Source organism: Stegostoma tigrinum, chromosome 2, assembly GCF_030684315.1.
Source record: "Stegostoma tigrinum isolate sSteTig4 chromosome 2, sSteTig4.hap1, whole genome shotgun sequence".
Lineage (NCBI taxonomy): Eukaryota > Metazoa > Chordata > Chondrichthyes > Orectolobiformes > Stegostomatidae > Stegostoma > Stegostoma tigrinum.
Window position 1 is genome coordinate 21,287,757 of NC_081355.1, and position 23,119 is coordinate 21,310,875.

The 23,119-nt window shown below is 40.7% G+C and overlaps 1 protein-coding gene across 4 annotated transcripts in view; it reads left to right on the top strand.

Moving 5' to 3' along the window:
- The window catches only part of LOC125448602 (nucleotide-binding oligomerization domain-containing protein 1), a 61,858-nt gene extending 38,739 nt beyond the window's left edge, over positions 1–23,119 (top strand). For all 4 annotated transcript variants that reach the window (XM_059652774.1, XM_059652783.1, XM_059652775.1 and 1 more), the window contains 8 exons: positions 494–577; positions 6,645–6,728; positions 10,155–10,238; positions 13,626–13,709; positions 15,207–15,290; positions 16,759–16,842; positions 18,154–18,237; positions 22,567–23,119. In XM_059652774.1, coding sequence (XP_059508757.1) covers positions 494–577; positions 6,645–6,728; positions 10,155–10,238; positions 13,626–13,709; positions 15,207–15,290; positions 16,759–16,842; positions 18,154–18,237; positions 22,567–22,636 — 658 coding nt within the window. In that variant the 3' untranslated portion in view covers positions 22,637–23,119. The remainder of the gene's footprint in view (positions 1–493; positions 578–6,644; positions 6,729–10,154; positions 10,239–13,625; positions 13,710–15,206; positions 15,291–16,758; positions 16,843–18,153; positions 18,238–22,566) is intronic.

Consider the following 23,119-nt stretch of genomic DNA (forward strand, 5'->3'; position numbering starts at 1 on the left):
ATTCCCTTAACTGTTCAGAAAACAAAAGTACTTTTGCTGTGAGAAACTATTCTTAAACTAACTTCAGTTCGATCTCTTTCTTACTGAATTCAGAAGATTTTAATTATTTACGTACCAAAGTTATTGTTTGATATTTTCTTTGCCTTCTTCTATGGTAAAACCCCGCAACAGAAACAAACTTCCACTAACATTAAAGTAGGCCTTTAGGCACTTACTATCTGAACCGTGCTGCTTTCAAATCTTGGTTCTGAAAAGACTGACCTTGTTAAGTATTGAACCCCTTCACAGAAAAAAAAACATTCATATGCCACCAATTTGAAAATCAGAATCTAAAAATAATGATAATATGTACAAAACACCTTTCAATGCAAGCCACACATTGTGCGTACCATGAATAGAATGGTTGGAGGTACTGGATCATGTCATATAAGGAGGGGTTAATTTTCATGATTATCCTTTGTTATTCTAATGTATCCTTTATCATTAAACTTAGATTGAGTGTAAACCAGGTCACGGATGATGGAGCTAAAGTACTGGCTGAGGAGCTCCTAAAGTACAAAATTATTAAGATCCTTGGGTAAGTGTTGAATGAATATAATTTTGCTAGATGAATATACATCATTATGTGCAATCATTCTACAAATTGTGGCAGTAGGCTGTCAGAGATTAGTAAGCAGTTTTCATGTTTTGACCAAGCAGAGGCAGTTTGGAGTCAAGGTAGGATCATCTGTGGGTGCTGGAGAATGTCTGGGCCGAAACACAACTTCTCCAGGTCCAGAGCTAATAGAACTGCAAATGCTGGAAAATCCGAGCTAACAAGATGTAGAGCTGGATGAACATAGCAGGCCAAGCAGCATCATAGGAGCTGGAAGCCTGACGTTTCAGGCCTAGACCCTTCATCAGAAAGGGTCTAGGCTTGAAACGTCAGGCTTCCAGCTCCTATGATGCTGCTTGGCCTGCTACGTTCATCCAGCTCTACACCTTGTTCTCTAGGTCCAGACTGATATTCAAAGGTCTTGGGTTCTGTCTCTTGTTACAGGTTTATCTGCTCCATGGTGCCGCATGCTCTGAGGAAATTTACAGCAGGTTGACACTGGGTGTAAAGAAAGTTGCTTGTACTTTTGTACGATAAGTGCTGTTTTTTGAAATTGTGGTGCGTGTTATCCATTCCTCTGTTGCTTCTGCTCCGTTCCCTTTACTGCAAATGTATAAATGAGCGAGAAGTTCCTATAATCCATCTCCTGCAAAAACCACAATGCTTTCCACTTCACAAGGTCCACGCTTCTCACACTGCCACAATATGTGGGAAAGACAAAGCAGTAGGGAAAAGGCCAGGCCGATTTGGAGGTGGATGGTGTGATAAGATTTAATGAATTCCTTTCTGCTACTTTTCCACGAGGTCAGTCTGACCCTGATTAACATTTCACTGTACATGCTCCTTGTATGTGGTGATCTTTGGCCCCAGGCAGGAACAGATTCAGCTTTTGCTTGAAAGGATTTCGTGAGTGTCATGATTATCAAGCAGAGAATTTAGAAGGAAGAATACTGGTATAGATTATTTTCTAAATAGGGGAAAGCAATGGAAATCTGAAACACAAAGGGATTTAGGAGTCCCGGTTCAGGATTCTCTTAAGGGTTGAGATGCAGCTTCAATTGGCATTTAGGAAGGCAAATGCAATGTTAGTGCTCATTTCAAGAGGGCTAGAATACAACAACAGGGATGGACTGGTCATTAGATATGTGGCCCAAAACTGCTCACAATATTCCAGATGTGGTCTGACCATAGCCTAATTGCCGTGGGCTTGCCTAGAGTCCCTTTGGTCAGGTTATGTCCTGAGTGAGGTTTTGCAAATGCCTTCATTCAAGTGGTGTTCCCCAGGTTCAGTCAGACTGATGAGGGTGTCCACCTCCATGCAAACCTGCAACTTGTATGGCCCGCTTGCCGTATTTTCTGATGATAAAACCAGTTGTAGTGCCTGTCCGCCAAGTCCATTTGGGCTTCAGCTAGTAGGCATTTGTGCATGTTACATCATTAATCCCACACACACACAAACGGTCTCTCAGCATCTCATTAAAGATTAAACCAAAGTCACATGCCTCTGTCAGTCATCTTAACCTAGTCATAAATCCCAATATGGATTCCCCTCGTTCTCAAATTGCTGAGTAAAACTGGTAGTGTCTCAGAATTAAAGAAAGCTTTGCGTCATAATATTCCTTAAATTAATTTTTCAACTCTTGAAAGGTTTTGGTGTCTGGTGCCTCCAAAGAAAGTTGTACTCCTAATAACTGAAAAAGCTGCAGGCCCAGAAGCAGTGAGGAGAATTACTCATTTTTCATCTGCTCCATTGTCATTTGCCCAGGGGAAAAAAAAAACATTCTTTCCACATACTAGGCCCAGTCTTTGATGGCAGGGTCAACCAAGTTCAGCTTCCCAAATAACGGCATGATGCCGGAAATGGCTATCCCAACTCAAAGACAACTGTAGTAAGCAACTTTCATCAGGAGCATGCTTTTCTCTTGTTGCCAGTAAAATAACTTCACAGAAGCTGGTGGTCCACACCAAGTTACCCTTTATTTACATGTGGAGAGTCTTTGACACTGATCCTGTTCCCCCGACCCAGCTTTCAGAGTAAAAAGGATGTCTGACACTCCTGTCAGCCAGGGCTTCCTGTTTAGGGCTGTTAATCTGGTCTGATCAGTGAACTTGTATTCTGAGGCCCATCTGGCTGATTTCATTGCAATTACTACAGTAGCCAAATCAAGGATAATGGGAACTGCAGATGCTGGAGAATCCAAGATAACAAAGTGTGAAGCTGGATGAACACAGCAGGCCAAGCAGCATCTCAGGAGCACAAAAGCTGACGTTTCGGGCCTAGACCCTTCTTCATCCTCTCTGATGAAGGGTCTAGGCCCGAAACGTCAGCTTTTGTGCTCCTGAGATGCTGCTTGGCCTGCTGTGTTCATCCAGCTTCACACTTTGTTATCTTAGCCAAATCAAATTCATATTCAACCCTTCTCTTCCACTTGCAATCACAGTGCTTCGTTAAATATGTACCAGTGAAACCGTACAAAGGGATTTTAATTTCTCTTTCCCTTGAAATAAAGCCACACATCAATAAAATTGATGTTCAAGAGCAACATCATAGCTGTATAACATCATCCCTGTAAGGGAAGCTTTTCTTGTTAGGAAAGAACATTGAGAATACTATATCTCTATTAGTTGTGTTGATTGTCCATGTTATATTGCTAATAGTGATCATACCTATTGCTGCATTGTAATTCATGGTAACGTATAATTACATTATGTGAAAAACGTGCCAGAGAAAATCATTACATTTTCTATTTATAGAGAATGAGTCTGTTCTCCATCGACAGAATTAAATTTAAAGGGCTGGTGTGGGCACACATCTTATTCTATGTCAGTTTGGCATTGAGATTCATGTAGGCTATGTGTAGAGAGAAAATTTGGGCAGGGAAAGTGATTGGCAGCCAATGAGAATCATGCATACCTAACCGAATACAGTGACCATTCCAATTGCAGTCAATCCTTCCTGTCAGATTTTCCTCCCAGACAAAGTTTTTAGTGCCCAGCTGACAATCATTAAAAATCTACCGCTAATGTGCTTATGAAAAGGCCAGCTAGCTTAAAATCTATTACCAGGAAAAATATGCAATTATTAGTGATATTATAGGAGAGCACCTAGAAAAAATGTGACTAATTTTTTTGGAGTTCCTTGATGAAGTAACATAAAGTGTGGATGAAGGGGAACAGGTGGATGTACTGTGTTTGGATTTCCAGAAGGTTTTTGATAAGGTGCGCTATGAAAGGTTGTTGGGGAAGGTAAATGCTCACGGTGTAAGGTGTAAGATATTGCTATGGATCGAAGATTTAGCTGGCACCAGGAAGTGGTGTATAGATGTAACTGGTTTTGCTGGTTTGCAAGCTGCAATGAGTGGTGTGCTGGAATCAGTGCTGGAATCTCGACTGTTCACAATTATGTAAATTACTTGCATGACGGGTTTGAAAGGTATAGTTGCTAAATTTGGTGATGGTACAAGGATAGTTTTGAAAGTAAAGTTATGAAGAGGACATAAGGAGGCTATAAAAGTGTATAAATGGTTCAAGTGAATGCACAAAGCTCAATGAAAATAATCATGAAATCCCAAAAATGTGGAAGCAGGCTATTCAGCCTATTGAGTCCACAATGACCTTCTGAAGAGCATCCAACCCAGACTCAATCCCCTCTACCCTATCCTTGTAACCTTGTATTTCCCATTGCCTAATCCACCTAGCCTGCATAGCCCTGACACTGTTAGCAATTTAGCATTGCTGATCCACTTAACCTGCACACTGTTGGCCTGTGGGATGAAACTGGAGCACCCAAAGAAAACCCACACAGACACAGGGAGAATGTGCAAACTCCACACAGATAGTGGTGTTGTGAGGTAGCAGTGCTGACCACTGAGCTACAGTGCCGCCATGTGGGCCCACAATATATTGTGGGAAAACATGCATTTATCTACTTTGGTAGGAAGTTAAAAAAAGGTTTATTATTTAAATGGTGAGAGATTACAGAGCTCTGAGATGCTGAGGGATCCGGATGTCTTCATGAATGAGTCATAAAAGGTTACCACGCAGGTATAGTAAGTCATCAAATCTACTAGAATATGGTCCTTTATTGCAGAGGGGAATAGAATACCAAACTACAGAATTTACATTTCAGTTATACAGGACGTTAGTGAGACCATATGTGGTCCACACTGTATAGTATTGCTCACTTATTAAAGAAGGATGTAAATGCATTGGATGCATTTCAGGAGAGGTTTACTGGACTGGCAGGTTAAAATAGAGGAAAGATTGGGTAGGCTTTGCTTGTATCCCCTGCAATCTAGAACAGTAAGAGATGACTTGATTGAAGCACATAAGCTCCCGAGGGGGATGTGGAAGGGAAGTTTCCACATGGGGGTGAATCTAAAAATAGGGGCCAAAGATTAAAAATAAGGGCTTGCCCATTTCTAGCAGCTGAGGAGAATGTTTTAGAGATGGTTCTGAGTGGTTTGAACTCTCTGCCTGAAAACCAGCGGAAGTATAGTCTTTTGAATGTGTCTCTAAGACAGAAGTAGATCGATTCTTGATAAGCAAGGGTTGAAATGTTATCTGAAGTAGTTGGCAATGTGATGTAGTTAGAGCAGCTTTTGATTTTTTTTGAATGGCAGAGCAGACTCGAGGGGATATGGGGTCTACTCCAGCTTCTATTTCATAAGTAGATATGTTCTTTGTAGGTGGTGGAGCAGGTTGAAAGAGTGATAAAATAGACATACAAGATCCCAAGTTAATAAAGATAGGCATGGTGTACAAAACCAAGGGATTTGTGATGTATCTATATAAAACTCTTGTTCATCTTTGACTGAAAACAAAAAATGCTGGAAATCACAGCAGATCAGGCAGCATCCTTTGGAGAGACAGCAAGCTAAGGCTTCAAGTCGAGATGACTTTTCAGCTCTGATCAGCTCCAGCCAGATTATTCAACTTAATTCTGGGCATTTTAGAAGGGGTGTGAAGTGTTTAGAAAAGTTAACATAAACAGTCCAGTGATGAGGGGCTTCAGGTCAAGGAGAATTGGTAGGGCTGTTCAGGATCATGAAGATTCTGGTTGGAGTCAATAGGGAGGAATCACCTCAATTGAAGAAGGCCTGAGGATCAAAGAATATTGATTTAAGTTGGTTAGCAAGAGAACCACCAGCAAGACAAGAAAAAAACCTTTTTTTATGCAGCAAGTAATTAAAATCTGGAATGCATTACCTGAGAATCTGATGCAGGCAAATCCAATTATGACTTTCAAAGGGACTTGGATAGCAACTGAAGAGAAATAATTGCAGCTGTACATTGAAGTGGCAGGGTTTGGATGGGACTAACTGTGTTGCTCGTATGGAAAGCTAGCACTGGGTCAGATGGCCTTTTCTGTGCATCAGTCATTCAGCGACTCTATGAAATGAAGCCAGTGCAAAATGAACTTGGAAGGGCTTTTTTATTTTTATTTTCTGATCCTATTCCCTCATGTTGCTCTATTCACCAACTTTGTGAGGGAATGAACAATGATCCTGGAGCAGAAACATTTACAAACATGGTGAGTTTCGTTTATAGGGAGAGGCTGACTAAGCTGGGGCTATTTCCCTGAAGAGTCAGAGACCTTAGAGAGGTTTATAAAATCATGAGGTGCATGGATAGGGTGAATAGCCAAAGTTTCTTCCCTCCCAGCATAATGGAGTACAAAACTAGAGGTCTTAGGTTGAATGTGATAGGGGAAAGATTTTAAAAAGGGCCTAAGGGGTAACTTTTTCACTAGACGATGGTGCGTGAGTGGAACAAGCTGTCAGAGGAAGTGGTGAAGGTGGGTACAATTACAACATTTAAAAGACATCTGGATGGGTATATGAATAGAAAGGGTTTTAGAGGGATATGAGCCAAATGCTGACAAATGAGACAAGATTAATTTAGGATATCTGGTCAGCATTGACAAGTTCAATGGAAGGGTCTGTGTCCATGCTGTAGAACTCTATGACTCTTTATCGGTCAGTTGCTAATCTTTCAGTATTGCATCACTATTTGGTTACCTCTTTAAAGCAAAGTGTTATTTTTCCAGCCTATACAGGAATCAGATCACTGATGTTGGTGCCAGGTTCATTGCCCAAGTTGTTGAAGAATGCCCACATCTTCGAACATTAAAGTAAGAAATAACATGCTTACACTTTGCACAACTTGTTTACACTGTATTAAATTTAAAGGAAACATAGAGATTAACCAACAGCAGGTTGAAATTACAAAAATCTTACCTCAATGACAAAGAATGCTTGTAACATTGGAAAAAAATCGCTAAATATTATTGCAATTTCTAGATACCACAAAGCCATTTAAAAAGATAAAGGGTTTGAATTTATGTAGTTAGGGTCTCTTGAAATGCTTCACTGCCAAAGAGGTACATTTTGAAGTGTAGGGCAACATGAACATCCAACTAATCCAACCACTTCACCCATTCCTAAGGTATGGTGACCCTCAGGTTAAACCATCACCAGTCATCTTTCTGTAAAGAGGGAGCAGCCCCAGGTGTGGTCCCTTTTCCTTAGTCTGCAATGTCTGAAAACATGGCAGCAATGATATGATGACCAGATAACTTATTTTGTTAATGTTCGTTAGGAGATAGGTACCTGTCAGACCACTAGGGGGATCTCTTCTTTGTGCATTGTTATGAAGGAACCAAACATTTCTGAGAGGCAGGAAGTTGGAGTTGTAAGGTTATCTTAAAGACAGCATCTACAACACTGGCTCCTTACTGCCTTGAAATGTCAGCTTGGATTATGGGCCCTCTGGAGTGAGACTCAAAGTTACGAATTTCTCATTCTGGTAAGAGTACTCCGCCAAGCTACAATACACACACTGTTACCACTTAGTTTAGGTTGATTATTGAAAAAAAATGCTAACACCGCGATAGAGTAATAATATGTAGGTTTGTTCCTTTAATTGACTAGATAGGAAGTCCCTGAGTTTATTCAGCTGTCGCAGTTAGCCATATAAAGAGGGGAGAAAAATTGTGCAAATCTATTTGAATCCAACAGTATTTGTGTCACAAGATAGTGAATCAGTTTAGCAAGACCATGAAATTCTCTGATAGCTGAGTATGTTTCTCCAGTGAGTAGTCTTAAATGAGTTCACTGGCCCCAGCCAGGTCATGCCAAGACCTGGTGAGAGAGAAGAGATTGCTATAGTTGGCTTTAGCACTCATAGTTTTTTTTATCCTTCTAACTGAATTATCTGCCTGAAGGCAGACCCAACCCACAGTGCTGTGGTCTCCACCAAGGCTAGGACAAAGAGGAAAGTGCTGAATCCATAGCATGAACCCTGTGCTGTCAGTCTGATCCACACAGATCTTGCAGTCAATTGGGCCCCGTGGAGTCTGACTTGCTGTAGTACTGGTAGCATGCATGCTGTAACCTGGAGCTATGAGTGGTGATGGCTGAGGTTCCAGTCTCTACCCATCATGGCTGAATTGGAAATTTTCCCAACCTTATCAAATGTCGTCAGTATGGGGTGGAGTGACTTCTAAGTTGATTGGCTATCGAGTCCTGGCATGAGAATTGAGCCCAAAGATTCTGACTCAGAGGCGGGGAGTCTACCCACTGTGCCACAAGATGGCCTGGCCCCCTAGATTAAGAAAAGGAAAATTAGCCAGGGTTGCCAATTCCATTGCCAATCAAAACCTTGGCATTTGAATGTTCAAGGAGGACATTGCCAAGCTCAGTTATGATACCAAGCCTCTTTTAATCTTTATTTCCCTCAATCAGCACTCAATGATGAGGCAAAGTATTTGATCATGACAAGCACCTAGTAGATGAAACCCATGAAGAAATTAATTTAATCTGGGTCTGTTGTAGCTTATTTAACAGAATCCAAATGCCAACACTCAACACTTGCCTGGGAATGGCTTGTTGGTCTAGGGGTGTGATTCTCATTTAGGGTGCTATGCAGTGTTGACACATGAGAGGTCCCAGGTTCAACTCCCGGACAAGCCCCAGTATCTTATTTTGGGGGCGGCACAGTAGCTCAGTGGTTAGCACTGCTATCTCACAGCGCCAGAGACCTGGGGTCGATTCCAGCCTTGGGCAGCTGTCTGAGTGGGTTTCCTCCCACAGTGCAAAGATGTGCAGGCTAGGTGGATTGGCCGTGTTAAATTGCCCATAGTCTTCAGGGATGTGTAGATTAGGTGGGTTATAGGGGGATGGGTCTGGGTGGGATGCTCCAAGGGAGTGTGGACTTGTTGCGCTGAAGGGCCTGTTTCCTCACTGTAGAGATTCTATGATTCTATGAATTCCAAGATGATTGTATAGTATTATATGAGGAATACAGTAGTAGAATTCAAATTGGGTTCTCTTTGCCCTTTTTTGTGCAGCAGATCTTTAAAAAGATGGGTGACACCTGACAAAGAGTCAAAATAATGGAGTAAAATTGTTTGAGCTTTCTTCCAGTCTCTTGCCAGATCATTGTCAGATGTTCAGTGGAAACCCTGAAAAAATGTCACAAAGACTCAGTTATGACGTTTTTCCAGAGTTTCTGCTGAAGTTCTGATTGAAGATTGAGGGTCCCAGTATAATTCCTACTTTCTAGAAGAGCTAATCAGTGAGTTAGAATGAAGATTGAAAAGGCTGAAAACTTTTTCTCACCCCAATAATGGTAAGTCAACATAGAGCAGGGATCATGATGGCTATTTATTCAGGTTTTTTTGGCACTTTCAAAGGCCTATAAATCCAAATTTCTCAATCCAGGAGCTAGTTACATAGGTAGACAAATTACAGTGGGAAAGCTGGGGAGAGGGGCAATTTTTCTGAGGTAGTTCTATATATTGGCCTGTAGTGCCTGCAGCACCTAAGTAGGCAGGGAGGGCCTTGAGGTTCGACTGGAGTGCTGGCCCTTTGCTCTGTCCCTGAAAGGTCACTTCCAGGTAAGCAAACTGGACATTGTTGCTTTTGAGGATCTGGAGGCTGACTGGAAAATCCCTCCATTAATTCGCCTTAAATGGCCATTAACAAGTTTGCTCAACTATCTGCAGCATGTGAGTGGGTGCGCCTTTCCACGCCTCTGCAAAAATGGTACAAGGGCTATGATAAAGTGGGAACCAAACATGTTACAGAGGAGGAGTTGCTGGATGCCTTAAAATACACAAAGGTGGATAAATCCCTGGGATCTGATCAGGTGTACCCTTGAACTTTGTGGGAAGTCAGGGAAATGACTGGAGCAAAGGGTCTGTTTCTGTGCTGTACATCTCTATGACATTTTCTGGCAGCACAACCTATAGCATCCAGCCACCTCCAGTATTGACCCAAACATATTTGCCTCGTATCCCTTAAAACTTTTAATTAATAAAAACCATCAAATTCAGATTGTTATTACCAATTGATCTAGCATTAATTGTTATTTGCAGAAGTGAACTGTCAATTTCTTCTACCATAGAGGGAAGTCCTCTTCTAGGTTGCTGTTATTAAAATACTACTTGTGAGCATTGAAGAATCCATGAAAGAAAGAAAGGGAAATTTCAAGTTTAGTGTTTGACCTGTAAATTAAGAATTCTAAAGCACTAAAGCAGAATAATCTGTTATTGCAGAATTGGACTCAACAAACTTACAAGTGAAGGAGGGAAATTATTAGCACGAGCAATTCAGAAAAGCAAAGCCATCAAAGATATAGGGTGAGTATTCAGTATGATGTTAAAACTCTTGGCGTGTGTAAGATGATAATAGAAATCATTTAGTTCATTCTAGTTTAACCATCCAGAATGATCCTGGAATCATCTTAAATGTTTCTAGGTTTTTCTCTCTGTCTTTCATTCCCTGTGCAATGAAAGAAAAGCATTGATGTAACTGCTGCATTGAATCGTTCTAATATTCTGCATTTTGAACAATTTGTTCCTCAATCTTGAAGGAAGGTGATATGAAATCAGTTTTCTGTTTCATGCCTTCCTCTTGCCATCCTGTTAGGGTTATATATTTCTGCATTCCATATTTATTATTATTATTCTTTGAATGTCTGTGCTTGTGGATATGGCACTTTTAACTTTGCACCCCAACCGCGACAGTGCTTCTCAACATTCACTTCTGATTAGCAACACTGACTTCCTCCAAGATGTGAAATGTGGCTTTGAAGGAACACCTGTTTAAATTTCACTTTACAGCAAGTGATGTGTTTTCTCCCGTGGAACACCTCCCAAATAAACCAACTCTGGAATTTCCTTTGTACCCAAATATATGCAAAAAAAAACTCAGTCCTCTAGTACAAATCTAGTACAAGTACACTGTGAGACTGCTCATTTTGAATGAGAAATAAGTATTCTCTCCCTTTTTTGGGTGTATGTTATAAATAATGTACGATAAACCACCTTGCAAGCCGAACTGCACCTTGTTTATCTGCACTAATTGGAAGTACCTCTACGGTTCATTCCCTTTAAACCATCAGTCCCTGTACTGAAACCACATAATTTGATTGTGCTGTTAATTTCAAGTTCCTGATGATTTTTATTACCATATATCAAGAAAAAATATTTCCGAATTGGGGAATGGAACACTCTCCTCACCAGTTATCCTTCTTTGAAGAGCAAAGAGAATAAATTTCTTAATTTTCATTAATCTCTATCTTTTCTCAAGCAAATGCAGAAACTTCGATGTGCAGTAATTACTAGCTGTTCTAATCCCAGTGTCAGAAGGTCAAGAATTGAATCAAAAGAAAGGCCTTGCAATTATATAGCACTTTTTGTGACCTAAGGATGACCCAAAATGCTTTACAGTCAAATAAGTTACTTTTAAATGTAGATGCTGTTGTAAATTAGGGCACAAAACAGTCATTTGTCTGGTCCCACAATCAGCAATGAAGTAAATCTGTTTCAGAGATAATGGGAACTGCAGATGCTGGAGAATCCAAGATAATAAAATGTGAGGCTGGATGAACACAGCAGGCCAAGCAGCATCTCAGGAGCACAAAAGCTGACGTTTCGGGCCGAGACCCTTCATCAGAGATGGCCTGTTGTGTTCATCCAGCCTCACATTTTATTATCTAAGTAAATCTGTTTGGTAGTTTTAGTTGAGTGATAAATATTGCCCAGGACACTGGGAAAACTCTCCTGCTGTTCTTCCAAACAAGTTGCAGAGCCTTTCACCCTTACCGCATTTAATATCTCCCAAAAGAAGGGATATCCTGAGGTGCAGCATTCCCTCAGTATTGCATTTCAGCTTAGATCATGAACTGAAGTTTCTAGAGTCAGCCTCGAGCAAAGACCCTCTGACTCAAAGTGAGTGTTCTCCCAAATGAATCAAAGATATCTGAACCCCAAACTGCACAAGTGTTTACAGTTTCCCATCAATAATAACCCTGAGGTCCCTCTGAGTGGTTATCAGTGTTTTAAAGCAACTTACCTTACACCTAAAAATGTTCCTTGCTACTCAATAAACGCTTAAATATATCATAAAAAAACAAAAGAACTGCGGATGCTGTAAATTAGGACCAAACACAGAAGTTGCTGGAAAAGCTGAGCAGGTTGGGCAGCATTCATGAGGAAAAAGTCAGAGTTAATGTTTCGGGTCTGGTCACCATCCTGAGGAAGGATCAACAGACCCGAAACGTTAACTCTGATTTTTCTCTTCACAGATGCTGCCAGACCTGCTGAGCTTTTCCAGCAACTCCTGTTTTTGTTCTTAAATATATCAGTTGGATATTTTCAATCCAAATGTAGCCAGGACACCACTTGGAAGCGGAAGTGTTATAGAATTGTAATATTATGGAAGAAAGCTATTTGGACCATCATTCTTATGTTAGCACTTTGACACAGCTATCCAATTAGTTCCTCTTGCCTGTTGTTTCTCTATAGCTGTTTTTTTTCCCTTTTCAAATACATATCCAATTCCCTTTCATAACACACTATTTGATTTGTTTCCACCTTTCTTTCAGAGAGTTCATTCTGAATCAAAAAAAAGATTTCTGCGTAACAACGCATTCCTGTCATTTTTTTTCTGGCTATTCTCCTAATTCTCTTGAATCTGTGTTGTCTAGCAACTGAGCCACCTTCCAGTGGAAACTGTTCCTTTCTATTTAATCTGTCAAAACTCTCCATCGTTATGAAAACCTCCTATAATACCTGTCAACGTTGTCACTTCTGAAGAGGATAAGCTTAGCTTCTTTAGTCTCACCACTTGACTGAAGTATCTCGTTAGTGGTACATTTCCAATAAATATTCTCTGTACCCTATTAAATGCCATGAGATTTCTCCAAAGTATGCTGCTCAGAATTCACGCAATACACAGACTGAGGACTAACCAGTGATTTACATAAAGTACAATCCAATTGCATTTTATCAAAGACATAGTTGAAGAAGTGAAAACATGTAAGTAAAGCACTATTCTTAACTTGGTCCCTGGTTTATTGAAATAGTTCTTCTTCAAGAGCAGACACGATACTTTTAAAATGTTACATCTTCAAATAGTTTGCAGTCATGATGGACTTCTGACTTCAGCAGTGTCAATGGAGGAAGACATCAAGCACAGGTCAGAAGCTTGTAATCAGAGACAGACAGAGGGTGAGAGAGAGAGAAATATTCAGAAGAGTCACCAAGGCCATCCCTTTGAACCTCATGGAGACAAGTCATTAAGTAGCATTGATATTGGTTTCAGAACAGCACTTGCTCTCCATCAGAAAATAGTTCATGGCAGTAAGAGACCATTAAGAGAGGAAGGAATATAGTGTTGATCTTTCTTTTAAAAAAAGTTTGCTTTGCACCATCACAATTGTTAATTCCCAATGTGAAACTGAGATCCTGATACCTGACAGTTAGTGAGAGGTGGCTTGTGTTCATTATTCAAAATTTAATCATGGAGTGGTATTTCTCTACAGCATGTATCCATCATAGAAAAGTATTCAGCCTAGCAATTTGAAGCTTGTTTCTAAGATAATAATGCTGTTACTTCAATGTAGCAAATCAGTTAATACTAAAAAGATAACTTTGTTCTCACACGTGTGTGTGTATATACATATCTGCTTTGTTTGAATTTGTAGTAATTGTCATTCTAAGAAATTTTGAATTTAATTTCAGGATGTGGGGGAATCAGATTGGAGATGTGGGTGCAGTCGCTTTTGCTGAAGCTATAAGAAATCATCCTTCAATAAAAGAGCTCAGGTAGTCCCATTTCTTAAGCCTTTTGATGATATGAAGCAATTAAATACCTGCTTGACAAAAATAAGTCATCTGTCCGAAAACTCTCAAACTCACAGTCAATTACAGTACAGAAGAAAGCCATTTGGCCCATCGTATCTGTGCCAGTCAACCAAGATCTGACTATACTAGTCCCAATTTCCATCTCTTAGCCCACAGCCTTCGAGGCTATGGCTATACAAATGAATATCTATTACCTAAATGTTATGAGAGTTTCTGACCCAACCGTCCTTTCAGGTAACTTGTTACTGTATTCATCACTCATTAGGTGGAAGAAATGCTCTTAAACTTTCTTCTTACTTTAAACCTATGCTCCCTACTTTTTATCCTCTATATTAATGAAAAAAATTGCCTTCCTGGTCATCTCATCCATACGCCTCATAATCTTCAACTGGGTCCCTGCCTCACCCTTTACTGTACAGGGGTAAAATAATGCCAGACCTATCCAATCTTTAGTCATAGTCATAACTGTCCAACCTAGACAGTAAATCTTTTCTGCACCCTCTCCAGGGCAATCTTGTCACTCCTATAATGTGGTGACCAGAACTGCAGGCTGTAATCTATTGGTAGCTCAACAAATGTTTTGTAAAGTTCCAGCATAACCTCCCTGCTGTTGTATTCTATGCCTTGGGTAAATAAAGATATGTATTCCATATCCCTCCTTATCCACATTATCTACCTGTAACCTTCCTCTAATGATGGTAGACTGTCACTCAGTGACCCATTCTTTTCAATGAAGACATGCGTGAAGCAGTAAGGAACAGCATAAAAATAAAATACAAACCATAAATAAAAATGTGACAACTGGCATAAATACTTGCAAATGGGAAAGAATAACAAAACTGATTGTATGAGTTAATAAAGAAAGGAGTACGAAATGTAAGCAAAAGTGTGGATGCTAGCTATCCCTGAAATAACAATAGAAACTGCAAGAAGTGCTCAGCATTTCTGACAGCATCTGCAAAAAGAACCATCCCGAGGTGCTAAGACAGGTGACCAAAAACTTCATCGAAGAGAGTAGACTTTAAGGGCTGTCTTATTGAAGGAAAACAAGGTAGAGAGCCAGAGAGGCACAGGGAGGGAATTCTTTCAAAACTACTTCATTGGCGTTGGGACTTTGCTCATTAAAGGCTATGTCACATAAATGCAAGCCCCTTTTTACAAAGAGGAATGAGACAGTGGAAGAATTTGAACATGTTGATATGAATTTTAAAATTGAGGCAAGTTGTATCGATAGTTAAGGCTTAATGAACATCTTTAAGGAGGAGAAGATGAGGTAGGTTTAGTAAGAAAATTCCAAATCATAGGACCTAGGTACTTTGGAAACCACGTAGTCTAATTGGGAATATGGAGCATTTCTTTACAAAGATATGTATAATTATATATATTAAATTATATTCTTCAAACTATATCATTATTTTCCTTCTGTCGGTATTCACAGTATTTGTGTTCTTTATCTAGCCTGGCAGCCAATGGAATTTCGACAGAGGGTGGGAAAAGTTTGGCAGCAGCTCTGCAAGACAACAGATCCTTGGAGATATTTTGGTAATCATATCTCAGTTTCAGAATTTCCAGCCTTCCTCTGATGAACTGCAAGATTTTGTCAAAGCCTCATTGTAGTATATCCAAATTTTCTGATTGCTGTTCTTAGCTCTTTAAGAGAAAGAAAGAAATTGCATTTGCTTGGGACGTTTTCCCATCTCAGCATATCCCAAAAGCTTTACAAACAATTGAGTATTCTTTGAAGCAGTGATCTCTCAAGACTGCTTGGCCACGCAGTGTTCCAACACAGATCCAGCAGAGGTTGGCCCTTTATGTTATGACACATGAACAGTCGTAGCAAAATATTTTAAAACTTCACACGTTTAAGTAAATAGTCCACGCACAATGAAGAAAACGCGGGACGGTGGCTTTGAGGTGTTGCAGTATGCAATGAACGTTTATGGATAGCACATTTATGGACCTGTGCAGGAATACTGCGTGGTCAAGCAGTCTAGAGATATCATTGCTTGAGACTGGCATTGTATCAGCTGAGTAGTAGCACTCGCACCAGTGAACCAGAAGTTGAGGTTCAATCTTTACCGCAGAGTTGATGAGTTTGAGGGCAGCATGGTGGCACAGTGGCTAGTGCTACTGCCTCACGGTGCCAGGGACCTGGGTTTGATTCCAACCTCTGCTAGCTGTCTGTGTGGAGTTTGCTTATTCTCCTTTTGTCTGCGTGGGTTTCCTGCAGGTATTCGGGTTCCCTCCCACAGTCCAAAGATGCACAGATTAGGTGGATTGGCCATGCTAAATTGTCCATAGTGTCCAGGGATGTGCAGACTAGGTGGATTGGCCATGGTAAGTACAGGGTTACAGCTATAGGGTAGGGCGTGTGTCTGGATGGGATGGGATGCTGTTTGGAGGGTCAGTGTGGACTTGGTTGGTTGAATGGCCTGCTTCCACACTGTAAGGATTCTATTCTATGATGGTGAGGTAATCGTTTTACTGATGTTGTTCAGTTACGACACTGGGGAAAGCCCATCTCCTCCTCTTCAACGTAGTGTCACGGACATGCATCTGAGAAAGCAGAAATGACCTTACTTAGCATCTCATCTAAAACTCAGCATGTCCTTTGGTATTGCAGTGAAATGCTAACCTGTAAATGCCCTCAGTATTTTCTTGTGCTGCTGCTGGGTTGACCTAATGCCAACAGGTCATGGATTGACAGTTACAAATTTACAAGCAATATTAGCAAGTTAATGACAAACAATTCATGCAATGCTGATATTACATGAAGAAAAAAACAGATCTTCTGTGTTTAATTAAGTTGGATAAAACAGTTAGCATCCTAATTGATGGTACACACTTTAATTAAAGATAGCTTCTTCCATCAGTTGTGTGTTTCCCAGCTTTTCTCTGCTTTTCTTTTATTAAAGCTTGTCACTGTTTTGCTTCCAACTTAACTGTGACTGATTAACACTCAATTTCAGGAGCTTTGTCACTTTCTTTAACAGTCTCTTCTGTAAATTAGGTTGACAGAAAACCAGTTGAATGATGAAGCAGCCGTATTATTTGCGGAAGCACTCAGGGTCAACAAAAGCCTGCTTCATTTATGGTAAGTGTCTCTGCGCATTATGTAGACTCCATTTGCTTTTACTGACCATTAGCTTTTATACCTGTCACTCCTACTATGCCGCATTGAGACAAACAGCCTTTTTTTTAAACCCTTCCCTCCAATATTTTTATGACTAATAAGTGCAAACAGAAAATGTGAAGAAATACACAACATCGTTTTGTAATGTTGTTATAATTTCTCACTAAGATTTCTCACAACAGTTAGAATTAATTAATAAATTTGTGGTAGATTAATTGGGTGTAGAGCTGGATGAACACAGCAGGCCAAGCAGCATCAGAGAAGCAGGAAGGCTGACGTTTCAGGCCTAGACCCTTTCTAAAAATGCGGATGCTGCTTGGCCTGCTGTGTTCATCCAGCTCTACATTTGTTATCTCAGATTCTCCAGCATCTGCAGTTCCTATTATCTCTGGGAGATTAATTGTTCATTCATGGAGATGCTGGGCCTTCAGATCCCAGGCTCTAGATTACTGAAAGCACAGCTGTCTATTGTGAGTGAAGGAATTGGGAGTTGGCACAAAAAGGTAGGTCTAGAATAAAACAGGATTCTCTAAGTGATGCAGGACAGGAGGAGATAGGGAGGAGTGAGGCCATGGATTTGAACACATATATGAAAATTTTAAAATAAAAATGTTGTTAGACCTGGAGTGAAAGTAGGTCAATGAGTGCAGGAGACAAGCAGTAGATGAACTTGAGCATATGAAGAGTGGAATTTGAGAGACCAACTGGGAGGACACCGGAATAGTTGAATTTAGAAGTAACAAAAGCATGGATGAGAATCTGAGCAGCAGATTGAGAGAAATAGGGGTGGCAACAGGTAATATTGCAGCATGTGGAAGAATTTGAGATACGGGAATCATGGAATAGAATTCCTCCAGTGTGGAAAGAGGCCATTGGGCCTATTGAATCCACAACCTGAACCTCAGCCGAGCATCCCACCCTCGTACCCTATCCCCATAACCCCACATTTACCATGGTTAATCCACCCTCTGTACTCTACAGACGATTTAGCATGACTAATCCACCTAACCCGCAAATCTTTGGACAGTGGGAAGAAATCCACACAGACACGGAGTGGATGTGCAAACTCCACACACATAGTCACCTGAGGCTGGAATTCAACCAGAATCCCTAGCGTTGTGCGGCAGTAGGGCTAACCACTGAGCCACCATGCCACTCAGATGGAAAGGCAACTCATTAACCAATGTAATTGTCGTTACTAGCCGTCCCAATTGTCAAGATTAGAATTGAAATGCTGATACGTTTTAATGATTAAATCATATTTATTTACAGGATAATAAACAACAGAATTACAGACATGGGGGCAAATTGTTTCTTTGAGATACTCAAAGAAAATGCAACAATAGAAGAGATTTGGTAAGAAACATCTCATTGCCTGGGAATATCATCGAATCTTGAAGCACAAAGGGAGAACATTCCACACATTAGGCTGGCTCTTTGAAAGTGTGATCCAGTTATCCTCTCCCTCTTGCTCCCCTCCTCCCCACTTCCCTGTAGTCCTACAGTTTTATTTTCCTTGTCAAGCATGTATCCAATTATTGAATTATTCATATTGACAATGCCACATTGTGTTTTCTTTTCTGTGGTGACTCTCCTTTGTTGTGCACCATTTCGTGTTGGAGAGATTTGAAATAGATTCAGCTTTTTGATAAAACTGTTTGAACAAAAAAAAGTACAAAACGTTTCTGGGATATCAACAGGCTGTCTCCTGAAGGGAATTTTTGTTGTACCAGGCGGTTAATACCTGAAAGGGTTAACTGAGGTCACAAGATAATCTCTGCCTATCAGGATACAAAGGTCTGCTCTTGGTAGGAACTAACCAGTTGTGTGTTCTAGTTCAGTAGCAGTAGCATATACTCATTCTCAAATCCACCCTGATGCTGCTCAAGATATTATCATGTAACTAAAGTGTAATGTAACTAGTTATTGAGTACTATGTAACAAACTAATTCTGTTTAACAAGACCAAACTTATCTTATGCCAAAATCTTTGTATGGGCATCCTCCCCCACATGCTATCAGTAACTTAGCCAATACCAGTAGGAGGAAATGGTGGTGGTGAATCCACTGAGACATCTCAGATGGTTTGTGTAGACATGACCACAACATATACCATGCTGCAGAGGTGTGGAACTTATAATATATACAGTTTCATAATCAGAAACAGGGGATTTGGAGTCAAGTGTGGTGTAAAAGTTTTTGAAATTTCAAACCTGTCCCTGACAATCCACTTCTGGATGTAAAAGGGGGAGTACAAGGGTTGGCCAGCTAGCCCATTTCATAGGAAGTGTGTTGCCATTTTAGCTTGTGAATGAGGCTGGAAGTCTCACTTTCACACGCTACATTGTGGCTGGATGGGTTTTTCAGCTCTCTGGAAACACAGCTTGTAGGCCAAGAGGAGTGGGGTGGGGAGGGCTGCATGCACACTCCTTCCTAGTCCACCATCTACACTGTCACTGGATCAACTCAACCTCTCATCATTGGATCCTCCCCATCTGAAGCTGCCTCCTAGCATTAAGATTTGAGATCTTGAAATGTCCCCCTGAACATACTCCATGCTCCCAGTAACTGTGTAGCCCTTTCTGTTCCTACAGTTTCCTTTCCCACCCAAAAATGAGCCAAGCCAATCAGGCTAAATTCTCAGCTGGAACCGTGGGAGAATAACAGCTACATTGTGGTGTACTCAGCTCATGAGGAAATTCAGACTTCTGGAGTTTCCCCCCGCCACGACAACTTCCCCCAAGCACTAGTTCACAGATCCACTCCCTATTGAGACCACAGTGTAAAGCCGCTTTAATATGCTGTAATCACAACAGAAACACATGGTTAAGGCTACTTGCTGCTCTGACAACACATTGTTACAAGTGATTCCGCTTTAGGATTGAGCATCAGTTTTTACAATTGCATCATTGATGTACTAATATTTCACATTTTGCACTACAAGGTTGAAGGAGTACCACACATGGAGACACAGGGCACAGATGAGGTCTTAAATTAATACTTTGCATCTGTCTTTACTAAGACTTGGAGAATGAGGCGTCATTCAGTTATTTAGAATGGTTCATAATCAATAAGGAATCAACATTGGATAGGTTGTATATACTTAACATTGACCATGCACTGGGAACGGATGAGTTGCATCCCAGGATATTGAGGGAAGTGAGTGTAGAAATTGCAAAGATACTGGCAATAATTTTTCACTTGTCCTTAGATTACAAGGGTGGTGGAATATATGCCAATCAGTTTAGATTCTATGATGGGGAAACTTCTGGAAACAAAAATGTGGTACAAAATTAACAGCCACATGGACAAATGTGAGCTAATTATCGAAAACAGACATAGATCTCTATAAGGGAAAATTACATTTCACTAACTTGCTAGAGTTTTTGGAAGAGATAACTGAGAAGGTTGATCAATGCTGTTGATGTGGTGTACATACATTTCAGAAAGCTATCTGATACGGTGCCAGACAGTACACTTGAAATCAAAGTTATGTCCCATGGGATTAAAGGGGCTGTAGCAACATCAGAAACAGGAAACGGAGAGTAGCATTTAAGAAATTTTCTTTGGGTTGCAATAAAGCCTATTGTGGAGTTTCCCAGGGGTCCATGTTGGGACTTTTGTTTCTCCTGATCGTATATTAATGAGTTATATTATGGGAAAAGTCCCAGCTCCGAGGACCCAACTTTTTAAAAATGGCTGCCCACACTCTCCATTTTTACTGTGTTGGAGAAACTGGATAGGACACCAGGCCCGGCAACCTGGAGAGAGCTGAAGAGGCTGCCAGTTGCCTAGTCAGACTTCAAAAAGAAAAATCTTACTCAGGGCTTCAGCACAATCCAAAGATTAAAATGAAAGTATAAAGCATACAACAGTACAAGGTCCTTTACCCCTTTAACTCTTCCTCACTGCAGGCCAGCCCAGGGCCCTAAGGTCCTGTATCATTTCCTTTGGCGCCTTAAACCCACTGTGGAACCCTAGGCTCCTCTCTCTCCTTATGGAGTGTCATACCTCATATGCCAAGTTAGTGTTTATTACCACACCTTTTCCCCATCACTTACCATGCTTTAATACTTAGGATCCCCAAGAACCCATGGGCATAGGAGAACAAATGGAATTCTAGTACTTAAACACCACGTTATTTTAAAAAACACTTTCATTCACGTAAAAATATATTTTTACATGTTTTGACACTAATTCACAGTTCGACATTTCTTGACTTGTGTTGACAAGTTTGACACTTCTTAAAATTACTAGACAGGTCTTGACACTTCTTCTTTTACAGGTTTGACTGTTCCAAGAGCTTAATGCCCCTTTTGCGGACAGTCATCTCTACAGTTAATGATCCCAAAGGATACCTGAAGACCCTTGCTGATGTAAAAAAGGAAAACTAACCTCCACCCACAAAGTATTCTGTGTGCATTTCGAGGGGGAGGGGGGTCCCTCAGCTCACTTAAGGGTACTCCAAAAACTAAAAACAGACATGTTCTTGATAACAAAGTGTGGAGCTGGATGAACACAGCAGGCCAAGCAGCATCTTAGGAGCACAAAAGCTGACGTTTCGGGCCTAAACCTCCAAAGAAGCTGCTTGGCCTGCTGTGTTCATCCAGATCCACACTTTGTTATCTCGGATTCTCCAACATCTGTAGTTCCCATTATCTCTGACAGACGTGTTCTTGTTTGGTCAAATCTCTACACCCTGGTTCAAGACAGGGGTGCAGTTTCGTAGTTCCTTGAAAGTAGAGTCCCAGGTAGACAGGGTAGTGAAGAAAATGTTTGGTATGCTTGCCTTTATTGGTCAGTGCATAGAGTATTGGCTTTGGGAGATCACGTTGCGGCTGTACAGGACATTGGTTAGGTCACTTTTGGAATACTGTATTCAATTCTGCTCTACCTGCTATAAGAAAGATGTTGTTTAAACTAGAAAGGGTTCAGAACAGATTTGTGAGGATGTTGCCAGGGTTGGAGGGTTTGAGCTGTAGCAAGAAGCTGAATAGGCTCGGGATTATTTCCCCCGGGGAGCATCAGAAGCTGAGGGGTGACCTTTACAGAGGTTTATAACATCATGAGAGGCGTGCATAGGATGAATAGTCAAGGTCTTTTTCCCCAGGGTAGGGGAGTCCAAAACCAGAGGACAAAGGTTTAGTGTGAGAGGGGCAAGATTTGAAAGGGACAGAAGGGGCAACATTTCCCACAGAGGGTGGTGCATGTATAGTATGAGCTGCCAGGGGAAGAGTTGGAGGCTGGTTTAATTACAACATTTAAAAGGCATCTGGATGGGTATACAAACAGAGGTATATGGGCCAAATACTGGCAAATGGGACTAGATTTATTTAGGACATCTGGTCAGCATGGAGACTTGGACCAAAAAGTCTGTTTCTGTGCTGTACATCTATGAACGGGGATTTGAAAATACAACTTGAGTGGAGGAAGGTGATCATTTAAATTGGCATTTGCCTCCACAAATTATACATGCATGAAGCATAGCCCATAGCCCACACCCTCACCCTCATCATGAGAACGTAGGAAATGTCAGGTTCAGGGATAAAACTTTGGATTTCTTACCTCTTCTGCTATTTTTCTTTGATGGAGAGCTCTCTGCAATGGTGCACATCTGGGCCTCAGACATAGTTTTGTGGATCTCTTTGACAGGCATTAACCTGTTCAATTTTTTTTTCCTAATCAGCTTGAATGGTAATGATATCTCTGCAGAAGGAGCCAAGAGGTTCGCTGAAGAAAAACGGATTGTGCTGTGAGTGACATTTCCTTTGTGGTTAACATACCGGAGCCATCGTACACCATTGGAGCTGTAGAAGGTTCAACAGTTGTAACACTACCTATAGAACACAATAAGAAACCTGCCAGTTATTTTCTATGAGGTTTGCAGTGACTGGGACAATCTGAAAGAACTGAAATTAATCTGGAAAACCAGTTTCCAAACCATGGCCTTTCCTGTTGCTGTTCAAGAAATACTGAAAGTGTCTTTGTGACTCATTGCATATGAGCAACCTGTAACTGCTGACACTAACATGAAAGTATTTGTACAAAGACTTGAAAGTAAGCATGACATCTATCATCGCTGTTCTTTCACCCTGCATTAAAATAATTTTTACTGAAGCTGTGTCAAGTTGGAATTTCCATCACTGAAATGGCAGCTAGCAGCTAAACGTTTGTATTTATTTATGGTTATTTATGTTATGACTTACTGGTGGACAATAAAATAAATTTGTTGGAATGTC